This window comes from Panthera pardus, unplaced genomic scaffold, assembly GCF_024362965.1.
Source record: "Panthera pardus isolate Hobbes unplaced genomic scaffold, ASM2436296v1 HiC_scaffold_3, whole genome shotgun sequence".
NCBI classification, from domain to species: domain Eukaryota; kingdom Metazoa; phylum Chordata; class Mammalia; order Carnivora; family Felidae; genus Panthera; species Panthera pardus.
This window is the reverse complement of record NW_026526876.1, coordinates 54,160,436-54,182,440: the sequence shown is the minus strand read 5'-3', so window position 1 is coordinate 54,182,440 and position 22,005 is coordinate 54,160,436. Positions and strand designations below refer to the sequence as shown.

The window sequence follows — 22,005 nt, the reverse complement described above, 5'->3', positions numbered from 1 at the left end:
CTCCATCCCATTTTCCTGGAAGCACCTTCTCCTCCATCCTTGTCTTGTTTCCATGTCTCTTGTTGCCGTCGACACACCTTTGCCTCTTTGGTGTGTCCTAGATTCAGATAGGCAGGGACAAGGAGACAGTTGCTACCGTGCACGAGCGTGTTGTGTTGGGTGCTCTGCCAGGCTCTGTAGACTGGCTCACGTTACCCCACCGCAGCCCACTCCCAGGCGCAGGTGCTCAGACGACACCGTCCTGTGCTGTGAGCAGCGGGCGTGTGGTACGTCCTGGGCAGGGGTTGTAGAAAGGCCGTTCACGTGTAAACACATCCTGTCTCCAGGAGGGGAAGAAAGGAGCTCAGAGCTAGGGCAGGTTGCCTAGCAGGGACCCTATGGGCAGCAGGTGGCTGGCAGTGAGTGTCCCTTCTCCAAGTAGGGTCGGGGGGAGGATGAGGGAGAGAGAGGGGGCAGTGCTGGTGGAGATCTCCCCAGCTGAGATATAGCAAGAAGGAAAGAACAGGTGGCTGCTTGTCTGCAGGGAAAGGCCGCATCCAGATGTAGGGCTGCTGTGGACCAGATGGAGGTAGGGCGCAGGGCAGCGAGATGGAGGTCTGTGGCCTCCTACACTGTGCTCCTTCATGGCTGCTTCTCCATTGCCTGGGCAGGGGCTGACACCCAAGTGAACAAGGAGGGGCGTCTGGAGGATTTCTTGAGGCTGACCTTGCAGGTGCTGTTCTCTTCTGCTCCTGCTGCCTTAGACCTCCTCCTGCATTCACCCCCAAGGACTCGCTTTGCCCTTCTAGAGGAAGGCCTGATGTTTTCTATATTGGGAGGTGGAGAGGACAGGGGTGGAATCCAAACAAAAGCCTGGGGCCCAATCTGTGACTTCCTTGGTTGAGCGCTGGCTCTCTGTGATTATCTCATGGCTTACTTGACTGGCTGTTAAAGGGGAGCCCAAGGGGACACGCTGGCTGTGGCTGGGATTTGGGTGGCAACCGTTGTTGCTAATAATAAATGGGACAGCTGAGCGGATGCTATTGATGAGGAGACTGAATTACATTTCTCTGTGACAATCCAATGCTGGCTTCCTGATGGAGGGGGAATTCCCTTCCTGAGGATGCCTCGGGCGGGACTTCATTCTGTCTCGAAGGGCCTACGGGACAGTGCTAGTGAGTCAGTAAGCATTTATTGAGTGCGTTCTGTGTGCTCTTGGCTGTGTGACGCAATCTCGGGGGTGTGGACGGCGGTAGGTGTGAGTGGCCGCAGCTGCTGTTCCCGGCTGGCCTGAGTCACCCTGCTTCTGGGTGGAAAAAGAGACTTGCTCTTTGCCATGGCTGGACTGTCCCATAGGAAAGTTCAGTGACTCACCGAGAAGTGGGGCCGGCACAGCTGAGGCCAAGTTGCCACTGTTCTCTGCTCTTGGGCTCTGTCCACGCAGGAGTCGCTGCCCAGTGCATTCCTCAGGCCCGAGGCCGGATCTCAGCCCTCAGCCTCCCATCTGTGCCAGCCCCAGCATCCTCACTTGGGAAACGCAAACCCATTTTTAACAGTAATCTAAACACACTGCCTCTGGGAAGACTGATAAAGCTGTGTTCTAAATCCGGAACTGTCCTAAAGCTTCCAGACCATCTCTCAAAAGGACACAGCTCACTTCCAGAGCAAGCTTTCTTTTTAGTTTTTTTTTTCTATGTTTGTTTATTTTTGAGAGACACAGAGAGACTGTGAGCGGGGGAGGGTAGAGAGAGAGAGGGAGACACAGAATCCGAAGCAGGCTCCAGGCTCTGAGGTGTCAGCACAGAGCCCGATGTGGGGCTTGAACCTACAAACCGTGAGATCATGACATGGGCCAAAGTTGGATGCTTAAACAAGGCTTAACCGACTGAGCTACCAGGCGCCCCCCAGAGCAAGCTTTCTAAGTGGTAAATAGCAACTACCAGCAGGAACTGCGTGCTCGCCTTGGACCAGGCCCCGTCTGGTACTTCCTGTCCACGTTCTCACTTCGCCCTCACGTGAGCCTTGAAAGGCCTGTCTGCCTTGTTGATCCACTCACTGTTCATTGAGCACACATCATGCTTCTTCATCTATCCACCTCTGTCCACACAGTAACCACTGCCTGTAATGGCCTCTTCCCCCTCCCTAGCAAAGTGATTTCAAAGTGATTTCTGTTTATCTTTTAAGGTCTAGTGGGATCCCGCTTCTCGCCAGAAGCCTTCCTTGATGGGGTGGTGTTAAAATGTGTCCACACATTTTTTGATACTTCCCTCCTCAAGAGGTGGAAGCTAATTCCACCCCCCCCCCCTTTGAGTGTGAGCTGGTTGTGTGGTTGTGGGCACTCGCATCCAATGAATAGGACAAGGGGGAAGGGATGGTGTGCAGTTTCACAGACGAGGTCGTAAGAGGTGCTGTAGCTTTGCCTCTCAGATCACTCACTCCGGGGGGAGTCAGCTGCAGTATTTTGAGGACATTCAAGCAGCCTCTGGAGAGGTGTGTGTGATGGAGAATGGGGCCTCCTGGCAGCAGCTTTGTGAGCAGATCCCTCAGCCCCAACCAGGTCTTCAGGTGATGCAGCCCCCGTTCATGTCCTGACTGTAGCCACCTGAGGAACTCCGAGCTGGAACCGTACAATGAAACCACTTCTGCATTCCTGAGCCAAAGAAATTTAGAGTCACTAAGTTTTGGAGTCATTTGTCACACAGGAGTAGAGAACTCATACACTTGACCTTCCAGCCAGAAGTGCTTCATGCCTCCTCTGAACCACTGTGACACTGGTCATCTGTAACAATGCTGAGCAGCTTTGTCTAATAATTGAGATGAAATACCCTGGAGTCCTCGCCTGGCACTTGCAGTATCTAGTCCGTGCCTTGCAGGTGCTTAATGATTTGGGGTTAACAGATCAGACAATACAAGGGCATTGTCTAAGAACACACAAATACGTATTTTGTTCCCCACAAAAGATCTTTTGATTGCCGCTTTTCATGGATAACAGAGAGTAAACTGGATAGGAGGGTCATTTGGGAGAGCCTCAGTCTGTAATCCACAGAGCCACGGTCAGAGCCGGGAATGAATTGGCCCGAATCCAGGGGCTTTCTGTGGACACCAAAGGCAGTGTACTTGTGTCCCTGGATACCCGGTAACGAAGACGAGAGAAGGGCCTGGGGCAGGGGCTGAGGGAAGCAAAGAAAGGAATGCCAGAGCTTTTGCTGTGTGTCGAAGCCTTAAAAACTATTGCTGGGTAACAGGTTACTCCAAAAATAATTTATAGTTGTTGCAGATAATTTAAAAAATACTGAAAAGAAAAAAGGAAAAAAAATATCCTTAACCCATAACTTATTTTGACATTTATCCTTCAAGTTAGTATTTTTTGTCTGGATGAGTGATGTGTGTATGCACATCAGACCTATCTATCTGTATCGATACCTACATACCTATGCATATCTATGTATTTTATACCTGTATATTGATATCTTTATGTGTATATCATATAGGGGATACACACACACAAATAGGTTTTTTATATCTAATTGAAAAAAAATGGGATCACCTAAATTCCATTTGTCTCACTTAGCAGTGCATCTCGAATCTTTTATTAAAAATTTTTTTTTTATTTTGGAGACTGCGAGTGGGGGAGAGGGGCAGATATATGATTTGCAAATATTTCTCCTATTTTGTGAGGTTGTCTTTTCACTTGAGAGTGTCTGTTGAAGTACAAAAGTTTTTAATTTCGGTGAAATTAAATCTAAATTATTGTTTTTTGTTTTTGCTGCTTATGCTTTGGGTGTCATATCTAAGAATCCATTCCATATGCAGTGTCACAAAGACTTACTCCTATGTTTTCTTCTTCTAAGAGTTTTATTTATTTTATTTAAACATTTTTTTAAATGTTTACTTTTGAGACAGAGAGAGACAGAGAGCATGAGTGGGGGAGGGGCAGAGAGAGAGAGAGGGAGACACAGAATCTGAAGCAGGCTCCAGGCTCTGAGCTGTTAGCACAGAGCCAGACGCGGGGCTTGAACTCATGCACCGTGAGATCATGACATGAGCCAAAGTTAGACACTCAACTGACTGAGCCAACCCATATGTTCCTTCTTCTAAGAGTTTTATAATTTTAGCTCTTATATCTAGGTTGTTGATTCATTTTCAGTTCATTTCAGTAGATGGTGTGATCTAAGGGTCCAACCTCATTCTTTTGCACATGGCTATCTAGTTTTCCCAACATGATTTGTTGAAAAGACCCCGTTGAATAGTCTTGGCACCCTTGTTGAAGACCGATTGCCATAGATCTATGGATGTGTTTCTGAACTGTCACTTTCATTCCATGGACCTACAGGCCTATCCTGTGTCAGTACCACACTGTCTTGATTGTTTTGCTTTGCAGTAAGTTTGAAATTGGGAAGTATGAGTCCTCCAACTTTGTTCTTTTGGCTGTTCTGGGCCCCTTGAATGTCAGTGTCAATTTTAGGATTACTTTTTAATTTCTACAAAGGATTCAGCTAGGATTTTGATAGAGATTGCGTTGAATCTGCAGATCAGTTTGGAGGGTGTAGATCTCCTAATCATACCAACCCTTCTAGTTGTGATCATGGGATTTATCTCCATTTGTTTTTAACTTCTTTAATTTCTGTCATCAATGTCTTGTGCTTTTCAGAGTATATGTTTTTCATTTATTTTGTTAAATCTACATGTAAGTATTTTATTCTCTTTGATGCTATTAAAATGGAATTCTTAATTTTATTTTCATTGTCCATCGATAGTATATAGCAAAACAATTTTTTTTTTGGTAGGTTGATCTTGTGTCTTGTGTCCTGAACTCATTTATTGTATTATTTTTAGTAAGTTTTGCTTAGTGAATTCCTTATTTCTCTATATAAGATTATGTGAATAGAGAGTTTCAGTTCTTCCTTTCCAGTTCGGATGCCTTTTATATAGTTTTTTTGTGTTTTTTTTTTTTTTTTTTCTTTTGCTCAACTGTTCGGGCTAGAACATCTAACACAATGATAAACAGAAATGATGACAGTGGATATTCTGGTCTTATACCTTCTTTTATGGACAAAGTATCTAGTTTCCCATTATTAAGAATATTATTACCTGTGATTTTTTTTTTTTTTTTTTTTTTTTTTTTTTTTGGTAAACGCCCTTTATCATGTTGAGGAATTTCCCTTCTATCTAGTTTGGTGTGTGTGTGTGTGTGTGTGTGTGTGTGTGTGTGTGTATGTATGTGTGTTTAATTTTACTCAAGAAAGGGTTTTGAATTTTGTCAAATGCTTTCTTTAGTCTTTGAGTTGATAATACAGTTTTTGTTTTTATTCCTCTGGTTTTTATATTCATTGATTTTTGGATGTTAAACTAACTTTGCATGACTGTAATAAGTCCCACCCAGTCATGATGTATAATTCTTTTTAGAAGGTGCCGGATTCAGTTTGCTAGTATTTTTGAGAATTTTTGTGTCTATATCCATGAACTATATTGGTCTGTAGTTTTCTTGTGATGACTTTGGTTTTGGTGTTGGGGTAATACTAGTCTTCTAGAATAAGTTGGGAAGTGTTCCCTCTCCTATTTTAAGAGTTTCTGAGGAATTAGTATTACTTCTTCTCTAATGGCAGGATTTACAGCTGAAGCCATCTGGACCTGGGCTTTCTTTGTGTAGCTTCTTGATTACTAATTCAATTTCTTTTTTTATGAAATATATATATATATATATATATATATATATATATATATATTTAGATTTGCCGTTTCTTTGAGTCAGTTTCAGTAGTTTGTGTATTGCTTGGAATTGTCCATTTCATCCAAGTTATTTAACATATTGACACCTATTTGTGGTATTTGAACGTAGCTCATCGTAACCCAAACAGTGGTGCGGTGAACATTCATCCTCGTGTTCCCATGGAAGTGTGTTCATAGCCCAGATTCTTAGAAGAGGAATTGCTGGGTCAGAAGTCTGTGCGTGCAAATGTTGATGGTTTCTGCCCTTTCGTCCTCTTCCTACTCATCTTTCTCCCCTTATTGATTTGTATAAATTCTTTCTGTCCAGGAATCTTGGTCTCCTGGAGGTTGGAGCTAAGAAGGATGCACAGAATCAGTGGGGAGGATAGGTTTGGGAGTTGTGTGTTTGACAGCTCCTTCTGGTCAGGGGTGCTGATGTGGTGAAACTTGTCATCCACTCTGTATATTCACAGGTGGGGTTTCCAGACCCTTAAGCCCAAACTGCTGGTGGGTCAGAGACTCTTGCCTCTGATAGGCCAGCTTTGATCTGGGACAGGTCATTTGAAGCCAGGTGACTCCTCAAGCGTTCTTCCCGCGGTGGTTCTCTCTGGGAATTCTGAGGGCCGGGGGGCTCCTGGTGATTCTGGCCCATTGGTGCCTGTGGAGGAAGGGAGGGATGCCCTACCTCTGCGTAAAGGAGTGACAAGATATCCTCGTTTTTCATTATCACTGCTTTTGTTTTCTTTTGTTTTGTTTTGTTTTCTTTTCTTTTCTTTTCTTGCCCGTTCATCTGAGGACTATGTTCTGGGTGCTCGTTAACTCACGGCTTGCCAGTGCCCCGATGTGGGCAGTGATGTTGTGACCAGACAGTGTAGCTGTTTCTATGGAGGGGAAGCTGCTGAGAGCTCTCTGTGTGCATTTTGTTAGGGCAGAGCTTTTAGCCACTCCCCCCCCCCCCCCGCCCCCCTTTTCCACTTCTTGTTTCTCCTTTTTGCCTTTACCTGGAATTTACAAAGGCTGGCACCAAAGTGGGTTAAAGATTTGGATTTACATAGTTCGAGATTTAAAAAAAAATCTCTCCAGGTCCCTGGAGGCTGCAGTTGGGTCGTTTTCAGGCTTTGCTCACAAGCTCCAGGGTCCCAAAGAGGTGCTCTGGAGGCAGGGGACAGGGGCAGGCACATTTGGAACTCAAGCCCCCATGGCTGCCCTGGCCAGGGTCCCTGGAGGGCTGTGTTGCTACTAAAGTTGGAAAGCTACTTATGTTGGACTCCTTGGCCTCACTGTTGGGTTGAAAATATTCCAAACATGACTCCTTCTGGAGGCTTCATCCTGGGGCTGACAGGTGCTTTAGGGAACTTGGCTTTTCCCAGGGGCCCTATAGACTCCTCTCTCTTGACAGAGACTGAGCGGCTGCTCTCCCCAGGGCCATTCGCCAGCCTGTGCATGTTTCGTTTTTTCTTTTGTTGTATGGGGCATTCTGGCCCTCCAGCCCTGCAAAGGCAAAATCAAATTACCTTCTCTCTTGATCCAAATGACTCTCATCCCCCGGGAAGCCCTGGGCTAAGTTTGCAGACAGTTGGTAAGGAGGCTTTCTCAGCAGACCTCCTGACTGATGTATCTTCTTTGTGTCTTTCAGTCTGCGGAGTTCTTTGAGATGCTGGAGAAAATGCAGGTGAGCCTCGCCAAAGTGGGGTAGCTGAGCCATGGGTGGCGGGTGTGCTGTAGTGACCTTGGGGGATACGACACCAGGCAGAACCTGGGAGCCTTGGAGGGAAGGGAAGAGAAGAGAGAACTCATAGCCTGAACTACCTAAGGCCATTTTCATGCTGAGCAGGAGGAGGATTCTGGGAAGCTCCTGCCTGAAGGAAAAAACCAGAAAATCTCCTCCGGTAGAACAGATGCAATACGCAACCTCACAGATGTGGAGAGGGCTTGAAAGGGTCCATTGTTCCTGGGATGGGTTGGGAAGAAAGTCGGAAAAAGAAAGCCCTTTCCTAGGGGCGCATCTTGAGTCTGGGAGGTAGAGCTTCGGGTGAGAGACCCGCCCGAGGTTGAACCCTGCACCTAACACTTGCTAGCACAAGTTCCTTCCTTTTTCTGAGCCTTCTGGCTCCTGTTTTCTATCTGTTCACAGCACTGTTTTCACCTCCCTCTGACACCAAATGTGTGGTTGTTTTCCCCCCACCGAACAATTCTGTGACACCAGCTTGGTGTCCTGCAGTTCAGCTCCATTCTGACACTGTCTACCAGAGAGAGCGTCAGATCCCACAGGGTATGGGCTCTGCCCCGCAAGCCTGCCCCCTGCCCGCTTCAGATGCCGGCCACGAGTCTGTGGTCACCTGTGCTTCTGACCAACAGGCTATGAATTTGAGGGTCCCATGATTCCCTGCTCGGGTTCTATTCATTTGCTAGAGTGGCTCAGAGAACTCAGAACAGTTTACTTACTAGATTATCAATTGATTATAAAGGGATATAACTCAGGAACAGCCCGATGGAAGAGTTGTGGAGGGCAGGGTATGCGGGAAGGCCGGGAAGAGCTTCTGTGTCCTCTGGATGTATCTCTCTCCCAGCGCGGCCATGTACTCACCAACCCGGAAGCTCCCTGAACCCATCATTTGGGTTTTTTATAGAGACTTTATTACTTAGGCATGATCGATTAAACCATTGGCCACTGGAGATTGATTCAGCCTCCAGCCCCTCTCCCCTCCCACGAGGTTGGGGAGGTGGGACTGAAGGTTTGGAGCCTCTAATGGTGGTTGGTTCCCCTGGCAACCAGCTCCATCCTTAGGGGTGTCCCAAAAGTCACCTCATTAACAAACTTATAAATAACCTTCTTGCTTTCACCTTTATGGCTCTGGAGCTGTTTCAGGAACCAAGGACAAAAGACCAAATATTGTAACAAAAGATGCTTCTGAATGCTCCCATTGCTCTCGTCACTTACGAGATTCAACAGGCTGTAGGAGTTCTGTGCCAGGAATGGGTGAAGACCAAAGTATTTGTTGTTATAAATCATGCCACAGCCCTTATAAATAATAACAGAAATACCCACTCACACGATTGTTGGGATGAAATGAAATAATGTATGTAAATACTTGATAAGCATTGCATAAAAATCAGTGTTCAAAATGGATTTGGGGGGGCACTTTATAATTACTCCTCACCAAGGGACGAGGGCTCACAAGTAAGAACTGGTGCCCTGGGGAATTTGGGGGGACGTCCAGAAGGCTTAACTGATATGGGTGGGAAGAAGACGCTGACAATAGCACATGTATTTAAAAATTAAAAAAAAATTTTTTTAATGTTTATTTTTGAGAGACAGAGAGAGCATGAACAGAGCATGAACAGGGAAGGGGCAGAGAGAGAGGGAGACACAGAATCAGAAACAGGATCCAGGCTCTGAGCTGTCAGCACAGAGCCCGATGTGGGGCTCGAACCCACGAACCACAAGATCATGACCTGAGCCTAAGTCGGTCGCTTAACCGACTGAGTCACTCCGGGGCCCCTAAAATTAAAAAAAAGTTTATTTTTGAGAGCCAGCACTAGTGGGGGAGGGGCAGGGAGGGCGACAGAGAATCCAAAGAGGGCTCTGTGCTGACAGCAAAGCGTCCGATGTGGGGCTTAGAACTCACAAACGAGCCATGAGATCATGACCTGAGCCGCAGTCAGATGCTTAACCAACTGAGCCACCCAAGCGCCCCAGTAGCACATGTGTTTTAAGCACTTTTCTCGGCTCAGACAGTAACAAGTCTTAGCTCATTTCTTCCTGAAAAGTCTGCAGGAAGCAGCTGTATTATTATCATTATCCTCTTTTCACAGGTGGGAAAACTGAGGCACAGAGATCTTACTTAAAGCACTCAAGGGTTGTGGGTAGTAAGTAGCTTCAGAGTCAGAAGGCTTAGCCATTATGTTATGATGCTTTCTACCCTGAGTAGATGCTACAGGTTCAGGGAAAGAAGATTCCATGGTAATGGCGTGGAAGCTCTGGAGGAGAGGCAGTTAGGGTGCCACTGCGGTCCTGCAATGCAGGTGGAGACACTGAGGTGCTCACAGGAAAGCCAGGTCTCCCTAATGATGGGGAAGGGGAGGGACCGTTTGAGGGAGAAGTATTGTAGTGGTTGTGTCATTATCACCCAGAAGTTACTAAGATCCTCCAGCAGTGTGTGGACTGCAGACCGATTTTACATACACTTAGGGACTTACAGTCGGGTTGTGGAAACAGGGGTGGCGTGTGCCTTGGCAGCGAGGGGTGGGAGACCGTGCGCAGCTACGTGCTCTGCTGCCTGGCGTAAAGCTGGGATTTTCACCGGAGCCCATGAGGTCCTGACACTCTGGGAAGCTGGCAGGGGATTTGCAGCTCCCCCTGCCTTCTCTTCGTTTGGTCCCACAATCCACCCATCCATCCCTCACCCCCAGCTGGAGACCCCCGCCTCCCCTGCAAAGGGCTCTCCCAGTACATAATTCAGCCCTACTTAACTGGCCTCCTGCTGGTCTGCCTTCTCTGTGTCCAGGCTGCTGGGCTTGACTTCTCAACTAGATTGGGACCCTCCTGAGGGCAGGGGTTTGGTTTTTATGCTCTGTACGTTTGTGGCAGCAGACACCCGAGGGCTTGCCTGTTCCATCTCCGTTGAGACGGCCAGGGGCTGAAATCCAACTGCCTGGGGTTTAGGTCCCTGCCCACTGGGCCCTGGCCTCCAAGGGGCCCACACTTTCCAGCTCTTCTGTATGTACAAAACTCATATATGGGGAAATGGTGGGAGCGAAGCAGGTGGCATGGTGTGGCCAGATCCTGTCCTTGGGCGTGGGCCACCTCTTCTCACGCTGTGGTTGTGGAGACTGACTTTCAGAGCAGTCAGTGCCCAGGGCACTCTGCGAGTCATGGAGAGCTGGAACTCAGATCTGGGACTCCTGACCTCCCCTCCACCCCCCGCCATCCCCCGACAGTGGAGGAATTGGAAGAAGGGCACAATCCCTATGAAGCAACCGAGACTGAGGTCCATTTTGTCCTGGGTTCAAGTTTTAACCCTGGCACTGTGTAGCTGAGTGTCCTTGGTCAAGTCACTCTACCTGTCTGATCCTTGATTTCTTCATGGTGAGGAAAAAGGGGGGTTAATGATAATACTGATTGCAAAGGCAGATCCATGGAAAGGGGAGGAGAGGGCCCAGAGCTGGGTTATGGCTCTGTGTCATCGGGGAGGGGAGGAGTGGGGAGGAGGTTTGCTTTCCTGCCCAGGGGCTGTTCCCAGGTAGGGGTGACTAATGCAGGACAAACAAAACAAACTTCTGACATCACCCCCCTCCCCATCTGCCCAGTTTGCCTCCCTGGACAGGGTCTGCAGGGCCACCCAGGTGGTTTTCTCCCTGTGTGGGGAGAGGAGCACCTGTCCGGTGGGAGGGGTCCTCCCACACCCTCCTGAGCAATGCTGCAGGGTGACTCAGCCCAGAGAAGTCCGGAGAAGCCGAAGTCTAAATCCAGCCAGTGAGCGGGAGCCCTGGGCTCCAAGGCCTATGGGATATGATTGTGTGCTTAGACAGACAGCCTGGCTTCAAATCCAGGCCCTGCCACTCAGTAGCTGTGCAACAGCAGAAGCAGCCGCCTCCCTGTGCCTCAGTTTCCCTTTGGTATAAAGACGCTGAGGGCTTCAAAGGAGACAACCGTGGGAGGGCGCTGAGGAAGCTTAAAATCCCCATGCATTATGTTATGATTAGGATGGTCTTCTCTCCAGAGGGGACCTGTTTGTCCTAGTTATCCCACCTTCTCATTCCCTTACTCAATTTATTCAAACAGTCTAATTTAACTATGTGCTCCTGTCTTGAAAAAACCCAGTGAAGTCAGATCTTGACCATAGGACCACAGGACAAGGCACTGCTTCCCAGAAATGAATGAGCGCCAGGCCCCCTGCCTGTCACCTGTGGGTCTGCCCCCCAAGGAGGGAAGGCAGCTGTGGGGGCACCAGGTCCAGAGTGCTGGCTTTGACACCATTCGGACGTGGGTTCCCATCCTTGCCCCGTACCTACTGGTTCTGAGAGCCTGGCAGAGAGATGTCAGTGCCGGCATGATATTGCTCCCTGGGAATGATGGTAATAATTATCCGTAGCCAAACCAGTCACTCTTTCAAGGGCTTAACCAACGTCATCAACATTTAACCTTTACCACACTGGTAGCTGCTATTACCGTTTGGGGTCTACAGAAGGGAGTGCTGTGCCACAGAGGTTTTGTGACTTGTCCAAGGTCCTAAGTGGCAGTGTTGGGATTTGAACCCTGGTGGTCTAGCTCGAGCCTGCGCTCTTAGTTGCCTGCCCTACTGCCTTACTTGGAGCTGCTGTGGGGACTGAGTGTGACAAGGTGTGTGATGTGTAAGGACCGGGCACAATCAGCTGTAGCTATTATTACCAACCCCATCAAGGCAGGGGCTTGCGAATCTCAAGCGAACCCTCCATTTGGCCCCTTTTATGTGACCTTTGCTTTTTCATGAGTCCTCTTTTCCGTGTTGCCATAGGGGATCAAGCTTGAAGAGCAGAAGCCGGGACCCCAGAAGAACAAGGTGGGCTGTGTGGATGAGGCGGCAGCCCTGTGGGCCCGACGAGGGGACAGCCGGCGTGCTGGGGTCTGCCGTCTTCCACCTGACTTCCACCAAGAGCTACTTAAGTGGCTGTGCCTGTGTTGACTGGGCACGGTGGATAGTAAGGGGGCCTTAGCTTGATGCCTATAGGGCAGCTTTAGGGGGTGGGGATGGAGGCCTTCAGCGAGACCTGCGGCTTATGGCTCAGCCTTGATCTTCTGTACCTGCTCCTGCAAAAGAACCGCACACGGCATTTAGGGGTATCAGGCTCTGGGCTCCAGGCTCTGCTCCTCCGCTGCAGTTTCCTTTCCCAAGGCCCAGGGAAGCTCGTCACTTGGAAGTCAGCTCCCTTGCCCAAAGGCGGGGCTGGGTGAAATCAGGAGCCATCCTCCTGTTTTTGCCCTCATTCCTAAGGGGTGAAAGGCGTGAAGTTCAGAGCCTTTGTGCAGTGCACCTTCAGCTAGCCAGGTTTGTGTTCAGGTTCTGTCACTTTGGGGAAGCACTCAAGGGAAGCCGGATTCCCAGAGTTCCCTCTCTGCCATTCTGCATCTGGTGTTCCCTTTGATGCTCTTAAAGCTCTCGTGTAGCCTGCCAGGCAACCCCCACCCCTGACCCGGGAGAGGGGAATGGAAACAGCCATCATGCTTCACGGGCACTGCTGGGGCTAACGGTCGCCTTGTCTGGTTTGTCTTGCAGGATGACTATATCCCGTATCCCAGCATTGATGAGGTAGGAGCCCCCTGGCCACACTGCAGCCTGCGCTGGGTCTCAGCTCTGGGATGGGACTGGTGGTGGGGGGGAGGGGGGCGAGCTGATGGCCCCTGCTCCGTCCCACGTGGGAGAGAACCTCAGGCCTGGAACTTCACCTTTGTGACCTCCGTTTTGCCACGTTGAGACTGGGGTGCTGATCACAGCCTTGCAACTTCGGTGCTCCAGGGTCGGCGAAGCTGACAGGTTGTTGGGCTTAAATTTGGGGTTTGTGTTACTGTAAACACAGGCCTCAAATACGGGGGTCTCCGCCGTGGAACAGTTCAGAGGTGGGGGGGTGCCACCACTGGCACTCCACTCCTTCACTCCCCCTGTAGAGCCAGGGCGGGCCACAGCGCAAGACTTTCTCTCTGCTTCCAGGTTGTGGAGAAGGGAGGCCCGTACCCCCTGATTGTCCTGCCCCAGTTTGGGGGCTATTGGATCGAAGACCCGGAGAACGTGGGGACACCGACCTCCCTTGGCAGCAGCATCTGTGAGGAGGAGGAAGAGGACAGTCTCAGCCCAAGCACATTTGGCTATAAGCTCGAGTGCAAGGGCGAAGCCAGGGCCTACCGCAGGCACTTCCTAGGGAAGGTGAGGCTGAGGGCCCCTGGGTGGAAATAGCTGCTGGTGCAGGCAGGGAAATGCACCTAGACCAGCCTCGTCCAGCGCCCCTTTCTCCTGTCTCTTCTCCTTCCTGGGCCTGCCCCCTTCCTAGGGCCTGCCACTGTCCTGCTGTCCTGGCTGGGGAGGTCCGACTGGCTCTCCTCCTGGGCGAGGGTACAGGGGGTGTGCAGAAGTCAGGAAGGCTCAGTGTGATGGGTCCTTGGGGGCACCACCCCCACCAAATGTTCATGGAGGTGACTGGATGGGGAGCGTTTGGGGGTGAAGGAGAAAATATGTTCTCACACCTTGGAAGTCTTTGTTTCTGTGTACATAGTACAAATCTCTCCTGTCCTCACTCCAGCAGGTCCCCAGGGTGATGTGCTGTGAGCCTCTGATTGTTTAAAAGTGACAAAGTTACATTTCTTTAAATATATTCTGCTCTTCAGACTTGCTTGGTTCGGAAGTCCCAAGGGCAGATTCCGGAAGTTTCCAGTCTAAGGCAGTTTTGCAGAGTTTCACAGGGAGGAGGGAGCTGCATCCGAACCCCCATGCAACTTGTTCAAATGCAGATTCCAGGGCCCCACCCTGATATGGCAGATCTAGGGTGGGCTCCCCGAGCCTGAGAGAGGCCCACTGTCCAGAGCAGCTCCCAGCTTCCCATGGATGGAGGAGCCAGAGTTCCTCCTAGTTTTATTCCCACAAATAGTCGGAATCAGCAAGAGCTGCCTCCTGGGATCAAGAAAGTGGATGTGGGGTCCTGTGGAGGGGAACTTGAGCTCCAGCGTTCAAGGTGGGCTTGAACACTGGATCTGTCCCTTACTAGTTGTGTGACCCTGGGCAGTTACTTAGCCTCTCTGGACACCGGTTTACATATCTATGAAATGGGCATGATGATGTCATCTTCCCATAAGGTTGTGGTCAGGATTTAAGGAGTCAGTGGGTGTTAAGTACTTAGTCTAGTGCCTGGCACATCCCGATGACTGCACAGTTGGAATCCCCTCCTGTGATCTTTCTCTTTCTCCTCCTCCTCCTCCTCCTCCTCCCCCTCCTCCTCCTCATCAACAGCAGCCACAACATCCTTGCCTTTCTTCCTCATTGCTGTGGGCAAAAAAGGTGATTTGGGGGAGCCGTCTGGAAGGTCTCCTACTCTGTTAATACCTGATTTCTCTTTCTAGGATCACCTCAACTTTTACTGTACTGGCAGCAGCTTGGGGAACTTGCTCCTGTCCGTCAAGTATGAGGAGGCAGAGGGCATTGAGTACCTTCGGATCATTCTCAGGTGGGGCTGCTGCACCGTTGGAGGCCACGCCTCTAGTGGCAGGGACCCAGAAATACCAGTCTGACCAGTCTGGTCTGGGTGTGTGTGTGTTGGGGGGGTGGGGAACAGACTGGCTGGAATTCTGGGGCTCTGTTGAGTTGCTAAGCAAGGAGACCAGGTGTTTATGCCAGCCGGCCAACTGTGGGAGTCAGAGTGGTATCCTAGTCTCAAGGTCACCTAGACCATACCCCCGCCTGCCTTTCTGTCTGGTGGGACCGTGGCTCTGAAGAATTTTGGAAGGGAAAATAGAGATAGCTCTTTCTGCTGAGATACAGCTCCAAATCGCCCTGGGAGAGGGTTTGCCAGAGCACTGCTTGTGGTGTGCATCCAGTCAGGAAGATAGATCCCAAAGCATCTGTGTGTGTGTGCAGGGTTCCCTGAGATGGAAAGTGGTCACAGTGGGAGCACTGATTTACTGCTAAGCCATGGTACCTCTCTCCTCAGGGGCAGGATCTGGGACTGGTTTCTGTTTTGTTCAACTAACATGTTTTGTAAACCCCCCTCTGTACCGGGGAGTGTGATAGGTGCCGGGATGCAATGATGGCTGAGTTGTGGTCTGTTTTCTGAAGGCTTATGGTCTAGTAGAAAAAAGCAGAGGATTTTACTATGTGTCACAGGTATTATGCACAGGATGCTGTGGGAGCACAGAGAGTCTGTATCTTATTTATCTCTGCCCCTGGTGGGCTGGTGGAGAAGCCTGGAAGGCCAAGTGTTAGTGCTTAGCAGAGTGCTGTGAACCTGTCAAGCTCCCAGTCCATATTTGTTGAATCTAATTGGAAGTCCTTGACGGTATTTGAAAGAAGCAGTGACATTTTTTTTTCTGCCCAAATTTTGAGATAAATATGGGAGGGAGCAGGGGCACACAGTCGTGCTGTGGGAGAGGGGTGTGTGGGGGGGTGGTACAAGGGAGTTGTCAGCACCCATCCAGTCTTGGTTTTTGATTAAGGAAGGAAGCAGTTTTCTTTACGGAGGTTCACTTGGCTAGACATCATATTTGCAAGGCAGGGAGAAGTTAACTAAATTGCTAGAGCAAATTTTTTGAGGGAGTAATATGTGGATCCCCAACTCCAAATAGGATTTTGAACTAGGTGACTCTCTATAAAGAAAATTATTTTCTTTCTTAATAAAAATCAGACCTTGGGGTGGCTGCCTGGCTCAGTTGCTTAAGTGTCCGACTTCGGCTCAGGTCGTGATCTCGTGGTTTGTGAGTTTGAGCCCTGCGTCGGGCTCTGTGCTGACAGCTTGGAGCCTGGAGCCTGGAGCCTGCTTCGGATTCTGTGTCTCCTCCTCTCTCTGCCCCCCCCCCCCCCCCCCCCCCCCGCTCATGCTCTGTCTGTCAATAATAAATACATGTTAAAAAAATTAATAAAAAAAAATAGAAATCAGACCTAAACTGGGTAGGATTTCTGTGTAAGATGACAATTGAACACAAGGATCTAACACCCTTTTTCCAATACTCCAATACTGTGTCTTATTTGAAATGTTGCTTCAGAACTGAAAACATGGGAAAGATGTCAGGAACACACCACACACATTGAGTATTTTTTTTTACATTGACTATTTTTAAAATAATCTATGGGTCAGTTAGGACTATAATGTGGATGGTATTGAGAGTTGAGCCCCAGCTCACCTTCCTTACAGAGCAATGTAGCATGGGGATATATGAAATTAGGAATTCTGGGGAGTCCTGTACTCTTTAAGTGTTTACTTATTGATTTTGAGAGCAAGAGAGAGAGTATGAACAGAGGGAGGGCAGAGAGAGAGAGAGAGAGAGAGAATCCCAAGTAGGCTCTGTGCTGTCAGTGCAGGGCCTGACTCAGGGCTCAATCCCACAAACTGTGATCATGACCTGAGGTGAAATCAAGAGTCGGGCGCTTAACCACCTGAGCTACCCAGGCATCCCGAGTCCTATACTCTTTAGAAGTGAGCAGGAGCCTTGGAACAGTCAGGGGTCTTTCCACATGGAACCACTTCTGTTGTTGTAGGTCAGCAGCATTTGAAATCAATCCCCTGGGGAGCCCATGAGCAATCTCAAATGTGGCTTTCCCAAATAGAAAACCCTGGGGTGGCAGGGAGAAGCCATACACCAGCTAGGAAGTTGGACAATCATTAGTCTCACTTGGAGTGATGGCCAGGCCAAATTGAAAACCAGACATAAGAAAATTGGCCCTACAGCTTTAGAAGCTTTACCAGACACAAAGAAGAAATTATGCAGAGGTGACATTCCCTTGCTGGCAGTGACTCCTGTCCCAGCTTCTTCCTCATTCTTTGTAGGATTCTGGATTATTTAATTGATGTCTTAAAACAACTAGCTCTCCAGCCTAAAATCTGAGAAGTGTATTCTGACAGCTTCTGTATGTGCTATGAAGGTAGCCAAGAAGAATCTATCCACAATTGGAAATGAATAACAAGTCTGAGTCGATTTCTTCTTTTTTAAGTTTGGATGTAAAGAAGAAGTAGGGGAGGAAAAAAACGCCTCACAGGTTGGTGAAAGGAAAGATTCTGCATCTAAAAAGGCATACCCTAGCATTTAGAAGGTAGGGACTAACTAAATTTTAGAAACGATTATTTACTACAGAAAGCCAACCAGATGTAGATATCTATTAACTTTGTATTTTCAGCAAACTTCCAGAAAAAATAAACCATATGAAAAAAATACAAAAGATAAAGTAAGGTGACAGAATGAGATGAAAAAGTTGCTGGTAAATTAAAGAAAGAACATAAGAAAACTAAAAATGGCCAAAAATTTTTTAAATTTATTTTCTACATTTGTTTATTTTTGATAGAGAGAGATAGAGCATAAGTGGGGGAGGGGCAGAGAGAGAAGGAGACACAGAATCCAAAGCAGGCTCCAGGCTCTGAGCTGTCAGCACAGAGCCTGACGTGGGGCTTGAACTCACAAACCGTGAAATCATGACCTGAGCCGAAGTTGGACGCTTAACCGACTGAGCCACCCAGGCACCCCTGCCAAAAAGAATTTTAAATGAGGGGCACCTGGGTGGCTCAGCTGGTTGAGCGTCTGACTTCAGCTCAGGTCATGATCTCATGGTTCATAAGTTCAAGCCCCGCATTGGGCTCTGCGCTGACAGTGCAGAGCCTGCTTGGGATTCTGTCTCTCTTTCTCTCTCTCTCTCCTCCCTACCCTACTTGCTCTGTCTCTCTTTCTCTCTCTCAAAATAAATAAACTTAACAAAAATTAAAAAGAATTTTAAATGATATTAGAAGCAGTAAAGAGAAGAATCTACTTTGTGGAAAACCCAGTTACTAACAATGAGAGCAAGCTTTCACATAATTCAGAGGAAAACACAGAAACTCTAAAATGATGAGCAAATTATAATAAATGTGGGGAATAGTGAGCAGGAATTAAGTTTGTGGATAATTGATGTTCTTAAGCTAATTGAAGATTTAAATCTGCAGATTGAAATGGCTCACCCAATATCAGATGAAGTCAATGAAAGGAAACTAATAGCTGGACATATTTTGATGAATATGTAATATTCCATGGATATAAAATCACTATTAGAATGAAAACATTCCAAAATAAAGGAAGATAAAACATTAACATCTAGCAAAAGATAGAACATAAAGGAACATGAATAAATATAATAGAAGTCTGAATACATGTAATATATAATAAATATAAATGAGTTAAATTTCACTATTAAACAGCAAAGATTCTCAGTGTGAGTCATGCCTCCACTGCCCCCCACCCCCACTAATGGATCAATCTATGTATCTTTATTTTATTAAAGAAAGTAATTCAGTATATTTAAAAAGAAAAGTGTTGAGAAAAATTTATAACAAATACAAAAGGGTAGAGTTGCAATATGAAAAAGTAGAATTTGAGGCAAAAAAGCAGTCAGTATGACAAAAAGGGCTATTGCCTATTCATAAAAAATAAAGCCTTGTTTAATCAAGGCTTAATATGTGCCGGACATTCTCCAGGGGTAGGGCTAATGTAAGGAATAAGCTCATCTCTTATTACCTGGCTACAGAAAACATTCACTACATGCTAGGTATTCTTATTCTTGTTTCTATTCTCACTCATCTTCTTATGGACCTGGATTGTTTTAGATCCAAAGATAGATGGTATGGCAGAACTGAAAAAAGTTTATAAGAGCTTGAATGTGGAGTGTGTGTCTGAATGTGTATATGTGTGTGAGGGTGTGTAAGGTTGAGGGCTCATGCTAGAGAGGTAAGAAAAAGCTAAATCATGTATGGACTATGTCTAGGAACTTAGATTTTATTCTGTGAGCCAAAGGAGAGCTCCTGAAAGGAGAGTATCATGATATGATGTGCATTGTAGAGTGGTCACTGGCTAGATTAAGGGGAATGTCTTGGAGGGAAGGCAAGGCTAGAAGCAGGAAGATGAATCAAGAGGGTGCTGTGATGAGTCAGGTGATTATCATGTGACTATACAGGCCACCTGGTTGCAGAATGTGAATGCTGCCTCCAGTACTGTGCAAACCAACAACCTGATGGAGCTGAACCAGGGTGACTTGCACTGAGGATAGAGGAAAACGGGTGGAAAGTTCCAAAACACCCAGAGAAATTGACATTAAGAAAGACAGCTGAAAACATCAACAAATGAAAGCTGGATTTACTGCTGATGAAATGCAAGTAATGGTACACTTTCAAAATGACTTATATCTGAAAAAGGTAAAGAATGAATAGCATCTATAAACAGGATAATAAATTATGATATAGTCCATGAGTGGATACACATGGGTACAAAAAGAAAACAATTGGAATTATTGGGAAAAAAAATAGTTGAAATAAAAAAACTCAATACAGGAGAGCCTGGGTGGCTAAGTTGGTTAAGCATCTGACTCCTTTTTTTTTTTTTTTAATGTTTATTTCGGAGACAGAGACAGAGCATGAGTGGGGGAGGGGCAGAGAGAGAGGGGGACACAGAATCCGAAGCAGGTTCCAGGCTCTGAGCTGTCAGCACAGAGTCTGATGCGGGGCTTGAACTCACAGACCGTGAGATCATGACCTGAGCTGAAGTCGGACACTCAACCGACTGAGCCACCCAGGCGCCCCAGCACCTGATTCTTGGTTTTGGCTCAGGTCATGATCTCGCAGTTTGTGAGATTGAGCCCTGTGTCAGGTTCTGTGCTAACAGCTTGGGATTCTCTCTCTCCCTCTCTCTGCCCCTCCCCTGCTCGCTCTCATGTTCCCTCCCCCCTCCTCTCAAAATGAACCCTGAGAAGCAAACAAAAAGTAAACCCCCAAAACAAAAAACTCAGCACATGGGATAAAATCTGGTCTAATATAATGTATTCAGAATCAAAGAGTGAATCCATGAATTGGAAGATAGTCTTGAAGAATTCGTCCAGAGCGCAGCACAGCTCTAGGATAGAATATATAAAAAAGAAGGAAGCTATGTGGATAATAGACTGATAGGTCCCAGCATTTGTCTTAGAGTTTCAGAGGAAGGAATAGAGAAGCCAGTGGAGAAGAGATATCCAAAGAACTAATGGCTGAGAATATTTCAGAATTGAAGAAAGCACACACTGTGGTGCTGAGTATGATTTTAAAACAAAACAGTACTACTGGACACATTGAAGTGGAACATTGGAACATCAGAGAGAAAGAGAAAAATTTTAAGCTGCCTAAGGATAAAGACACTCATCTATGAAGTAGTGACAACCAGGTTGTGAACAGACTTCCTATCAGCTATGGGACTCTAGGACAGTATCTTTAAAACGTTGGAGGAAAGAAAGAAAGGAAAGAAAGAAAGAAAGAGTCCTTTAATCTAAAGTTCTATATCGAGAAAAGCTATCTGCAAAGACAAAATAAAACTGTTTTCAGATTCCCCCGAAAGAATGACTAAAGGATGTCCTTCAGCCAGAAGAAAAGAGAAACTGAAAGAAAAGATGCAACTAAAAAGTGGCAAGAAATAGGTAAACTATGTTGATACATTTAATTACCGATGGGGAAAAAAGAGGCTTGAACTAAATTAATAAACAAAAGTAGGAAAGACAATGGGGAGGGAAGAGTTCAATAGTTGCCGTTTCCTTTTCCCTCCTCAGGAGAGAGATAGTCAGGAAGTGCAGAGTTTGTTGGGAAAATGTATACATGTCTGTATTGGAAGTTATAGAAATACAATCTATAGCTCAAATTAGCAGAGGGATAAAAAGAGAATTAAAAATTTTTAAATTAAACTCAAGGCAGGAAAGGAGGAATTTTAAAAAGGAAAGAAAGCACAGAGTAATAGAAAACACAAAATAATAGAAATCATTCCAAGTACACTAGTGATCACAATAAATATAAATAGACTAAATTAGCATATGAATGTACTAGACTATCAGATTGGATGAAAAATACAGCTATATTTCTTTTTTTCCTCTGTGCCATCTTTTTTTAAATTCAGTTTTTTAATTTTAATTCCAATACTGTTAATGTACAGTGTTCTATTAGTTTCAGGTGTATGATGCAGTGATTCAACAATGCTATACATTACTCGGTACTCATCATGATAAATGTACTTTTAATCCCCATCACCTATTTCACTCATCCCTGTACCCACCTTCCCTCTGGTAATCATCAGTTTGTTGTCTATAGTTAAGAGTCTCTTTCTTGGTTTCTCTCTCGCGCTCTCTCTTTTCCTCTTTGCTCAATTGTTTTATTTCTTAAATTCCACATGTGAGTGAAATCCTATGGTATTTGTCTTCCTCTGACTTATTTCACTTAGCATTATACTCTCCAGCTCCATCCATGTTAACTGCAAATGGCAAGAATCCATTTTTTTTATAGTTGAATAATATTCCTCTGTGTGTGTGTGTGTGTGTGTGTGTGCGCGCGCTTGCGCGCGCACACCACATATTCTCTATCCATTCATCTATGGATGGACACTTGGGCTGCTTCCATAATTTGGCTGTTGTAAATAATGCTGCAGTAAAATAAGGGTGCATCCCTTTGAATTAGCGTTTTTGTATTTTTTGGGTAAATACCCAGTAATGCAATTGATTACTGGATTGTAGGGTAGTGGGTATATTTTCCTCTAAAAATATTTTATTATTATTATTTTTAGAGGGAGAGAGAGTGGGGGAGGGCAGAGGGAGGGAGAGAGAGAGAATCTTA

General features: G+C 46.7%; 1 protein-coding gene across 9 annotated transcripts in view; it reads left to right on the top strand.

Moving 5' to 3' along the window:
• Positions 1-22,005, top strand: part of RAP1GAP2 (RAP1 GTPase activating protein 2) — a 224,252-nt gene that overhangs the window by 153,914 nt on the left and 48,333 nt on the right. For all 9 annotated transcript variants that reach the window (XR_002075089.2, XM_019429562.2, XM_019429566.2 and 6 more), the window contains 5 exons: positions 7,325-7,360; positions 12,186-12,230; positions 12,945-12,977; positions 13,377-13,589; positions 14,777-14,880. Coding sequence is in view for 8 of the 9 variants with exons in the window: in XM_019429562.2 (XP_019285107.1) it covers positions 7,325-7,360; positions 12,186-12,230; positions 12,945-12,977; positions 13,377-13,589; positions 14,777-14,880 (431 nt within the window). In the remaining variant the exon portion in view is untranslated. The remainder of the gene's footprint in view (positions 1-7,324; positions 7,361-12,185; positions 12,231-12,944; positions 12,978-13,376; positions 13,590-14,776; positions 14,881-22,005) is intronic.